Below are 12,395 nucleotides of genomic sequence, written 5' to 3' on the forward strand. Positions count from 1 at the left end.
CTTTATTAAATCTAAAACTTAAATTACTTAGTTATAGTTCACCCAAAAATGAAAATTCCTGCATCATTGTTGTTCCAAACCTTTATGGCTGTCCTGCTTCAGTGGAACACAAACACAGATGTTTTGAAGAACTTTGGCAACCAAACAACATTGGAGCCCTTTTGATTCATGAAAAGAACACATCCGTCTTTCAAAATATCTTCATGTTCCAGTGACAAAATAGTCAATGTTTTTGGATCAAGATAATGCAAATATTTTTATTATTATTTATTTATTTACTATTCTTTTAGTATGAATATTTTCGCCTTAAAGTTATGAATAATCTGGTGTGCTCCAAAACAATGGCAAAATTAGCATTTAGGAGATTCAAAGCTTGCATTCAAAACTTACAGTCTCTCACTTCCGCTAAAACAGATCACAGATTTGTATGACATCACTGCAGACTTCTCCTTCTCATCACATCTTCTGTCCAATCAAATGCTCTCTAGAATCTGAAGCCTCCCTCCCCCAAACTAGGCGCTGAAGCTGCAGCTGAAACAGGCTCTTGTTCACACATTGACTATTTTCTAAATGCCACAGGGGATAGGTAATGATTCAGACAAAGTAAATATGCTTTCAGTTGAGGTGAATGAAGTCTTCTCTGGTACAGAGACACGAGAGCTAAGTGGATCACATAAAATGGTCAGAGATTAGGAGGAAGACAGCGTGTAGACAGCGTCAGTGATTATAATGGGTTCTATTTGTTTTGCGATGCTTCGGTGTAGGCAGTATCAGACTTTAAAGGTAGGGTAGGTAAGAACGATCTAAAGCCCTATTCGGACTGGATTAGTTTAACATGGGGACGTGGGGGTAAAGTAATTATAACCAGAGGTTCTCGGTGATTTTAGTCCCATCCGAATGTGCCATCTCGGTAATCATTACGGACAATGTCAGTAAAGATTACCGAGACTTTTACCTTCTGTAAAAAGGTCCGGAAAAATTACCTCAGGTAATTCTAATCCCGTTCGAATAGACCTGCTGTAAAAATGTATGGTAAAATTCCGTCATTGCCTGTTTAAAAGTTAAAAAAAGAGCACATTTTGCGACCTTGGAGGCGCTTGAAGCATTCGGTTGCGTTGTAGGTGGTGGGACAAATCTGTGGAAAATGTCCAGTATTTTCCGCATATCATTTAAAGCAAAAAGAAGATCAAAAGCACTTATTAGAGGCACAACACATTTTAGCTCTAGGAAAGTGTCTATTACCAACATAATCCAATCAGAATCGTTAGACTGGACCTAACTGTTTATTAAAACACATATATATTGGAAACGGAGTTCAGACTGGTGCTCATGTTGTGTGTTTGCTCACGTTATAACGGTAACGTCATACGCACATGACGTCAAGGAGGTGCGTAAAGCGAGTTACTCCTCCCACTTCTGCTAGTTTTACTGAGATGTCTTATCCCGTGCGAATTGGCCATTGATATTACAGACGTCCTGAGGTAAAATGACTTTAGCCCCATGTCCCCATGTTAAACTAATCCAGTCCGAATAAGGCTAATAACACTTTTGTCCAAATTTGTTTAAACTTTCTTTATATGTCAATACATAATTAAATTGTAAGTACTCTGAAAAAAAGAGTATAAAAATCGAGTGACTGTAGACTTTTTAATCTGCAATAAACACAGCTCATTATTTTCGTTCGGGACTAAACAAATGATTGGCTTAGGCTACTGTCACTCTCTCTCGCTACCTACCACCCCTTTGCTACAGGATCTGCCCACATACACGCGGCACGAAACCTAGGAAGAGCAAAATAATACTGAGGTAATTCTAGCAGAGAAAGAACATTCAAAATTCACAGTGCCGGGTTTTGCAGTCAGCGAAGGCAAACAATGCAAAAACAGGAAGACAGTAGAAGAAAAGACAATGCACAAAAAGTCTTTGGATAACCAAAGAAATCAAATGCGAGTAAATATCGGGGTGGCTTTCCAACGATGGCGAGAATTGAGGGACCTCAAGGGGCTGAAAAGCGACTCCTTGATGGCTGTATTTCTGCTGGACAGGTAATCTTTCATTTTGATTATACATTTTTTTGGTTTATGTTTTAATGAAGCATGTATCACTAGCACGTGTAGCTGACTAATAAAGCTAACATAACATTACTTAGCATAAAGTTACAATGTTACACTTAGCGAGCCATAAGTAGAGATGATAAATACTCAATATGCTTAGTTCAAGTTGATCGCTGTCATGTTGAATTTCGCAAAATGTAACTTTAGATTACAAAATGCATGTGTAAAAGCTAGTACACCGCATCAAGGAACTTTTTTTTAGAAGTTAGCTTTAGCTAACCTCTGTCTAAACTTTGTTACCATGTTCACCCAGAACTTTATCTAAAACATTTATTTCCGCCTTTGGTTTGTTTTTATATTCATCATGGAAACTCTTACATGCAAAACACAGTATATGTTATGCATCTTACACGAAATTCATCTTCATCACAGTATAACTGATGTTATTGGAAAAACATGTATCAATGCTACCCGTTTTTAGCTTTGCCTTATAAATATAACTAGGAAAAATATATTTTAAACTTTACCAGTATCAGTATTCTAGCTTGATAGTGAGCACTAAAATCATCTTACTAAAATCACATCTTATTTGTTCACAGTCAAATAATCCGTCTTCCGCGCGTTCATGTATTTTGGGGGAGTGGCTTTGGAAAGAGCCCAGAAGGGAGACGGTGGAGTGAATGGAACACTCAGTTTTTATACTTTTATACTTTTTCAGTAGCCTAGAAATCTAGACGCACCCTAGCGGCAGCAAATTTAATCTGCCAGCAAGTGTCGTCAAGGAACTCTCAATACCCTTCTGAGCTGTATTCCTCACAATCTGGACGGGCCAATATGTCGTGTATAGAGTCGGCGGGCGGGGCCATAGTGACGACGGCCGAGTTGCGTTTGCGTGCTTCTAGTAAACACAGAAACTGGCGAACGGCAGCGGTCTTTCGAATCAGCTTTGACCGCGACTCTGGAAGACTTGGAGTTAAGCTTTTCTCTGAGAAAAGAACAAAGAACGGCACTGAAGTCATTCTTAAAAAGGGAAGATGTGTTCGGAGTTTAGCCGACCGGATACGGCGAATGTTTAATCTATCAACAAGCTCTGTTTCACCTTCGTTGCTCTGGTTGGTGGTAGCGCTATCCTATCGCGTGCAGAGGGAGTTTGAAAGACAACCGTTTATCCCGCCCCTCGGATTGAGCCCTGTCAATGGTGAGTTTCCAGACCAAACATCTTGATGTGGGTCTGGCTTGTCGGGCTACTTTTTCAGAGTACTTACATTTTAATTATGTATTGATATATAAAGAAAGTTTAAAAAAAATTGGGAAAAAAGTTTTTTAACCAATTCTTACCTGCCTGAATGCCAGTGGGAGGAGCCTATGGTATGATGTAAAACTATTCGTCAATGTCTTGCTCTGGAGCCAGTGATATGTAAATATATTTGCCCATATTATTTCATAGATCTTACTGTATCCAAAATGAGCCATTTTTGGAGCTTAATTAAATAAGCTGAAACTTGCAAGATAATTAAATGGTACAAAGACCTCTTACATGTCAAAAGATCAAGGCAAATTTGATTTAAGATTTATTAATGAAGTTGTGGTCTAGTTTGTTAGACTGGTCTCATTAATGTTTTCTACATTAAAGTCAGCAAGAGGAGGAATATGACCATCTTTTCATCTGCATTGTGTTGTATATGGGAAAGTGAAATGTTTTTTCTAATAAGATAATGTATAAATTATTTATAATAAACATGGCAATATTCCATAAAAAATACAAATTTTCTATTTCGATTTGATTGTGAATATAAAGCTAGTCTTAACAGACTATCGAGTCCTTCTGTGGAGACAACTAAATTAAGTTTTAAAGCTCTGTCGTGGCTTTGACAAACAGCTTGATGAGCATGTTTTTCTTTGCACTGCAGTAATTAGCTTTGATGCATAATTGTCCAAACAGGACAGTCATATCTGATGTAAACTGTTGATGAAATAATTTTCATACCAACTGTTAGCTGTTTCATGAGCCTAATGGAATGATTCCTGTCTGCGGATAAGTAAATGTCATTTCTCCACAGCTGTTAGTTGATGCCAATGAATGTAAATAGACCCTCGCTGAGTCTGTGTGAGAACTCATTATAATGCAGTTCCTTAGAGTGAAAAAAAACCCCAGTTCTGTCATACACAACATATTCCTATTCAGTTTAAAGCCAGTTTTGAAGCAGATACATTTTTCAGGATTGTTTGCTCCTATTATCGCCCAGTAATGAAACGGTAACACTTTACAATAAGGTTTTATTAACATGAACTAATAATGAACTGTATTTCTACAGCATTTATTATTTGTTGTTAATGAATTTCAACATTTACTAATACATTATTAAAATCAAATGTTGTATTTGTTAACATTAGTTAATGCACTGTGAGCGAACATGAACAAACAATGAACAGCTGTATTTTTATTAAAGGCTACCTATTATGCAAAACATTTTGTAAAAAGGGACATAATATGCGCCCCTTAAAGCTACACTGTGTGATATTTTCCCCCATCTAGCGGTGAAAAGGTATATGACCATCCAGTGAATAATAGTTTCTGTTCCTCTCTATTTTGATTTCGTTTTAACTCCTACGGTGGCCAAATGGGTCCAAGATTAACATGGCAACCCCCCTCTTCACATTCGACAAGGTGCCATCGAGTGTTAAAACGCGAAAGGCGAAGCTTGAATTTATGGGTATGTCCCTCTTTGGCTAATGTACTTTCATGATGATGGAGGGGCAACATGGCGACCAGCATTCGAACCCCTCACCCGAATGTATTTTCAATGGCATATTATACATTTACGAGAATACTTTATTACTTGAAAGAAGTAAATATACATTAATGAGCACATATTTTTGAAAGAACTAAATCGAGCGTAAGCGTCAGTTCTGGCAGGCTAGGTAGTCAAGACGCTGCTAACGCTAGTTGGTCTCATCAGCTGTTTCTGCTCCGCTGAGATGAATGCGTGTTTTGCATCAGTGCATCAGCTGTTCAAACTCCCCTCGCTGCTAATGGCTATGATATAAACAGCGCGCATCTTCAAACAGATTCAGTTCGCTCCTAAACTGCTGTTGCTAGCTCATTTCTGCCCACCACCTCCCCAGCTCCTCCATGTCGTGTATAACGTGGCATTTTACTTTGTCATCGTTGCTGCTCTGTTCATAGGGGGAATAGTTCAGCTCTCACAGCCCTAAACTGTGCGAGCGTTCGCTAATGCTGCTGACTCTCTGCTATTTCATGGTGCTCGTGAAAGGTCAGAGGACCCCCTGAACAGAGCCATACCGCCAAAACATTCAATTCAGAATTATCAACTTGAATTGCAATTTATTCAAAAATTATTTTTTATTTTGTTCTTGACTTAATAGACCTGACAGAAGTGTTTTTAGCTAAGGATACACTAAAAAAGTTACAGAGTGTAGCTTTATAGGTAAGAATTGGTTAGAAAAACTTTTTTCCAAATTTGTTAAAACGTTCTTTATATATTAATACATAATTAAAATGTACGTACTCTGGAAAAGAAAGTATAAAAATTTAGTGTGTCTTTTAGACCTCTCAGGACTGTTTTAAAGACAGCTTATTATTTCCATTCACTCCACCTTCTCCCTTCTGGGCTCTTTCCAAAGCCACGCCCCCCAAAACACATGAATGCGCTACACCGACCGCACAGCTGGAAGACGCATTATTTACCTGAGAGGAGCGGTGTGGTGTGCATGTAGTCACATCATGTCAGAATCACATGTTATAAAAAAATCTAACTTTATCAGTATAATTATAAACAAATAAGATGTCTTTTAGTGCTCACTATCAAGCTAGAATACCGATACTGGTAAAGTTTAAAATATATTTTGTTTAATTCGGTAACGAGCTAGTTATATTTATAAGGCAAAGCTAAAAACGGGTAGCATTGATACATGTTTTCCCAATTAAATCAGTTATACTGTGATGAAGATGAATTTCGTGTAAGATTCATAACATATACTGTTTTGCATGTAAGAGTTTCCATGATGAAAAAGCATTGTTGATTAGTAATAACTTAGTTCTAAACGCAGACATTTCCACCAGATCCCATCAATGGCAAGAATATGTTTAAAACAGGATTCAGAAAAATATGCAACACGGTCTCATTTCAGCCTAAATAAACATTTAGAAAGTTCATTTTCAGACACAGTAGGGGTGATGATGGTTTGCAGTGAGTCACATGAAGACATGAAGCTATGTGACAGCCTTCACTAGCACCTTCAGAGCTGTCATATTTCCGCAAATTTCAAATATCCAGTTATATTTCTCTGTGACTTTGAGCCAAACGCAGCACATTCCTCAGCGTGTGTCTCTCTGTCTGATCTTATCTGAATAGAGGAAGCGCAGCTGCAGCTGGCTGTTAATCACACATCAACAAAGACCTGCACAAATATGTGTTCACCGTGAATATGCCTATTCCCTTTAGAAATCTGTGGAGAGTGTCGCGTTTTCATGGTTTGACATTTCCTGTGTCACGCCATTTCAATAAAATGAAAACGTATGGAAAATATACGCCTTAAAGAATTATAATCAAGTGAAATATTATATAAAAAATTTATTTGTCATGGGGCCTGTCACAGGTTAATCACATCTCAAATGAGCCTGACAAGCCAGACCCACATCAAGATGTTTGGTCTGGAAACGCACCATTGAAAGGGCTCAATCCGAGGGGCGGGATAAACGGTTGTCTTTCAAACTCCCTCTGCACGCGATAGGATAGCGCTACAACCAACCAGAGCAACGTGAAGCAGAGCTTGTTGATAGATTAAACTTTCGCCGTATCTGGTTGGTAAAACTCTGAACACATCTTCCCTTCTTAAGAATGACTTCAGTGCCGTTCTTTTCTCAGAGAAAAGCTTAACCTAAGTCTTCTACAGTCGCGGACAAAGTTGATTCGAAAGGCCGCTGTTCGCCAGCTTCTGTGTTTACTAGTAGCACCCAAGCGCAACTCGGCCATCATGTTAAGCCCCACCTGCCGACTCTATACACGATGTGATTGGCCTGACCAGAGTTTGGTTTTTACAGCTCAGACATGTATTGAGGGTTGCTAGACGATACTCGCGGCAGATAAGATTTGCTGCCGCTAGGGTCTGTCTGAATTTCTAGGCTAATCTCAAATGTATCCGAACCCCTCTCTCTGAGCCAATAGGACCCTGTCTGAGTATTACTATTCACATTAGCATTTACATCAAACTCACTTTAAACGCCTCCTTGGCTGCATTGTCATCAGCATCTCCACGTGCCCATGGTTTCGCAGGATGGCTCTTCAGACTGTGTCCAAACAGATCAATGAAGAAGAAGGCATATTCCTCTTGAGGAAAACCCCGTCTCCAGAACTCCACCATCAGCTTGCGAAATGTGTCCCACTTGCAGCAGACATAAACCACTGCAAACACAAGATAGAAAAATGTAGTAATCTGCATTAAGGAGCCGGATCTCACGAAAATGCGTATAAATAGTACGAATTTGCAATCTCGTGGAATGTATACGCCACAATGAGTTTTGGCGTGCATATGGTACGTGGTTTTTCGTGTGCACATGATACGCACTTTATGGCGTATTATACATACGAACCCCCCACCCCCCACCCTAAACCTACCCAAGAGCTTGTCATATGCACGCCATAAAGTGCATCATATGCATGTAAAATACTGCGTAGCATTTGCACGCCAAAACTCATTTTGGCGTATCCATTCCATGAGATTTCACACTTATACTATTTATACGCATGACCGTGAGATCGTGTTGGCATTAAGGGCATTCGTGGAGTAAAAAAAAGTTTGGACTCAATGAGAATTCAGTTCAACTTGCACTGTAAAAAATAAAAATGGAAAATGTACTGGTAATTTTCTGCCAGTACATTATCCAGTAATTTTACGGAAATTTCGGTTGACTCTCAAAACACAAGTTAATGCAAATTAAATGTAATTCAAAATACAGGTAAAACACCTGTAAAAAACCAATACGGAAAATTTCTTCATATTTATACAGTACATTGTGCCCTATTTTTACAGACTTTTTTTTTTTTTTTTTTTTTTTACAGTGTGCTACTAGAATTACCTTTGGTTTGTATGGCAAAAAATGCAAAAGTGTGACATTTTAATTTGCAGTTAGGCTCGAGGTTATTAAAAGCGTACGAGTTGAAACTCACTCAAGCAAGCACAAGAAGATCTAATGTTTCCCAAGCTGTACAATAAATACAGAATGCTTGGCAACAGTTCTTTTAACCCTAATTGATGGAGTGTGTAGCTTTTAATTTCTTAAACAACCATGTAGGAAGACACATCATGTTCATATTCCAGGATGACAATGTCAAGATGATCAGGCTCAAATTGTGAAAGAATGGTTGGGAGGGAGCATGAAGAATCATTTTTACACATGAATTGGCACCTCTGAGTCCAGATTCATTGAAAGTCTTTAGGATGAGCAGGAATAGACTTGAATGTTCATGACACAGTCATCAGTTTGCCCAGAAGGACACAAAACATCATTTACACATCATTTACGCATGGTTGGGAGTCTCTTTTTTTGTACCAAGTAACATTTTGAAAAAACACTTTCATGAATTCTAGATTTACAATTTACATAAAGATTAATTATGCTTGTTCAAGTTGTATTTTATGAACAAGGTCCCTACATAAATTGATTTTCATTATGCTGCCCAAGTACTAAAAAAGCTTGTTCTTTGTCAGTACGTGAAAAACTGAAAAATACATGAATTTGCATAACAATTTCTTCTTTTTTTTCTACAACCAAAATCACAACATCACTTCATAATTACTTCTCAACTGCAAAGTAGGAGCTTCCCATGAGGATTTGCAGGCTGCCTTAAGCTTGGTTTAACAAAATTCATATCAGCCACTTTTCTCCACCGATAATGTTATGGTTATGATTGTATGAAAATAGTTTTAGGACCAAGATGATGTTAATTTAAGAACATGTACTAGGGTAAATAATGTTGTGCAATGAACATCTGTCACAATAATTTTACCAAGAACTACATATTCCCAGGTTTAATGCATCAAGGTTTTATTTGTTTTATATTTTTTGCCAGTTAAAGGGATAGTTCACCTAAAAAGGAAAATTCTGTCATTAATTACTCACCCTCATGTCGTTCGACACCCGTAAGAGCCTTCACGCCTTTAGTGCCTTTTATGGGTCTTGAGAGAGGAAATGACATTGGTGTCAATGGACGCCTTTCTGAAGCTTTGTTTTGAAATCGGCCCATCACTACACAAGTCGTTATTTCGGGGGGTTTTTCAGCACAAAATCTATTCTCCTCACTTCATAAAATGATTGTAGAGTCACTGTAGTGAGATGGATTTTGCAATGACGCCTTTAGTGCCTTTTATGGGTCTTGAGAGAAGTAATGACATTGGTGTCAATGAAGGCCTTTCTGAGCCATCAGATTTCAACACAAATATCTTAATTTGTGTTCCGAAGATGAACGAAAGTCTTACGGGTGTCGAACAGCATGGGGGTAAGTAATTAATGACAGAATGTTAATTTTTGAGGGAACTAACTCTTTAATATTCTGCAGTTGTATTTAAAAAAAAAATCAGATTTGTTCAGGATGCGCAGGCAAATCAAAGCATTTTGTGAGTTCCAAATAGCCGTGGAAGATGTCGTTGCATCTTATTCTGAGACATGAGAAAGCATTTTAACATTGAAGTATTTTAAATGCTTTTATTCACCATTCCACAGAAAATGTTAAGGTATATAATGCAGTGCAAGAGGTATGGGATGACAGGTAACATTTGAGTCTGTCTCAGGGGTTGAAGTGCATGTCAGGCATATGATGCACTGGGGACTGGGAGTCATGTTCTTCACACTCCTAAATGCCAAAGAGGGGTAAGATCGTCACGGCAATTACCCACAGACTCACTCATAATGGTGGGCTTAATGAGAAAGTCAGGTGAGGTCTTAATTACATCAGTACCTTTGAAAAAACATAAAACATCTATCTATCTATCTATCTATCTATCTATCTATCTATCTATCTATCTATCTATCTATCTATCTATCTATCTATCTATCTATCTATCTATCTATCTATCTATCTATCTATCCATCCATCCATCCATCCATCCATCCATCCATCCATCCATCCATCCATCCATCCATCCATCCATCCATCCATCCATCCATCCATCCATCCATCCATCCATCCATCCATCCATCTATCTATCTATCTATCTATCTATCTATCTATCTATCTATCTATCTATCTATCTATCTATCTATCTATCTATCTATCTATCTATCTAAACATTTTAGGTAAAAATAAACTTTTGCCAGAGTGACTAAATGATGCCATTCATCACTCTTTTATCCTCTTGGATAATAACAATTGTAATAACAATTTAGTAATAAAAGCAGGCCTACCCTAATATAAATGGGAAACAGGATTTATCGTGCATATTTCACGTATAGGTGAGCAGTCAAGTCTCAGCTCGACGACTGGACCGTATAGTGTGAACACATAAATAGTGAGCTTTGGCCTTACATTGCATGCAATCTACTCATACAATGTGAGTTGGTAACCTTGCTGAAATCACACAGAAATTGCAGCGTACGCCCGCCTTTAGACTCGAGATCATTGTGGCGTGCCGGTGCCACTTATTAGCAATCACATCACCGGCCTCGCTCCGTTCCCACAGCTCTAGGCCTCGTGCTGTTTGCCACACAGACGTTCACGCCATTGCAGTGTGGGATATGTATGCCATGTAGTGTACTTTGTTACAGCATACTACACTTTTAAAACAATTAATACATGATCAACAGAGTACACATACTATATACTGCAGAGATAGTATATGCATCTCTTTCTCCTGCTGTCTGTGACTTTCTATCACCTGTTGAAGCCTTTGAAAGCCTCTGTTATTGTGCAGTAATTTCATAAATAATTGATTATGGAGGAACTCCTGGTGACAGAAGATAAAGTGTCATATCTTTTATGGCTGCTTGGAAAATAACTGTGATACTCGAGTGAACCAGAATGATTTATGTCCAAACTCAAAGATGTCATAAAACCTAATCACATACCAGAACAATAACAAAACACTTGTGTCTCTCAGGTGTGCATCATCAGTGCTGCAGTGATGGATTCACAGCAGGTGGGGCTTAAATAACACTGACAGATGTGAGGGCTTGTTATTTGAAAAGACTACCAAACAGGAGCACACACAGCTCTTCATTTATGATGCACTGGGAAGCACCCATAAGTCCTTATCCTCTATAACTGGCCCAATAACAGTCAGGTATTCTCTGTGCAACTGAGGAACAGAAGGAAGAATAGAACAGAAGAACATACGCAAGAGCTCCACTCGCCTAAAATGAGTATAGTTGAAGTGTGGACACATTTCTAGCCATCTATAAACTAGTTTGCGTCGATGGTGAACAGTGGCCATCTCGTTCTCCTTCTCAGGAAACAGTAGCTCTTTACCAAGATTTAATACATTCATGATTTGTCTCTCAGAATTTTTTGAGTTAAGAACTCTGACTCTCTGACTCTCTGAACACTGAACTTCACCTTTTCATTGAACTATCTTTCTTTTCCTTTACTTGTTTGTTTTTCAAACAACATGACATGCCCACCACATTCATTGTTCTTGTCTGTTTAGTTGCAAAACATGTAGTAGTGATTGATCAGACTATTTTTCATGGAGAGCAATTCAATAAAATATTACCAAACCTACCTGCATCACACAGAGCACAAACTGTGAGCATTTTTAAGACATAAAAACACATTGGGCCCTATCATACAGCCGGCGCATTTTCAGCCCAACACAGTTATCATTTTCACATCCAGTGCCACATTGTTTAAATAGCAAATGCACTCGCGCCCATCCGTTTGCTCTGATTTTACCAGCAAAAACATGGTCTACAGTCAATGGCGCAGTATATTTTGTGTTATTTAAAGGGTGCCTGGGCCATTCGCTTCATGTGTTTAGATCGTTAAAATGGGGCATAAGAATTAATCATACTGGATCCTTCATAGCAATTATTTTATATATATATATATATATATATATATATATATATATATATATATATATATATATATATATCTAGCGATAAGTAAATAGTCATAAAATAAAATAATAAAAATCATAGCCTGAGATGGCACAATAGAATTTCTTGTTATTTTAAGCTGTCTTCTTTTCATGCATATTTTTAAAACATAGATTAAACTTATTTTATGTTTACATTTTTTGCAAAAAGCTAAAAAGCTAAAAAGGCACAGATTTCGTGGAATTTAGATAGATAGATAGATAGATAGATAGATAGATAGATAGATA

At 37.9% G+C, this 12,395-nt stretch overlaps 1 protein-coding gene across 1 annotated transcript in view; it reads right to left on the bottom strand.

The window, feature by feature from the left end:
- npr1a (natriuretic peptide receptor 1a) overlaps positions 1-12,395 on the bottom strand; it is a 131,787-nt gene that overhangs the window by 77,208 nt on the left and 42,184 nt on the right. The window contains exon 3 of the mRNA XM_067426731.1: positions 7,293-7,480. Within this exon, the coding sequence (XP_067282832.1) occupies positions 7,293-7,480 (188 nt within the window). The remainder of the gene's footprint in view (positions 1-7,292; positions 7,481-12,395) is intronic.

This window comes from Pseudorasbora parva, chromosome 19 (assembly GCF_024679245.1).
Source record: "Pseudorasbora parva isolate DD20220531a chromosome 19, ASM2467924v1, whole genome shotgun sequence".
In the NCBI taxonomy this organism is placed as follows: domain Eukaryota; kingdom Metazoa; phylum Chordata; class Actinopteri; order Cypriniformes; family Gobionidae; genus Pseudorasbora; species Pseudorasbora parva.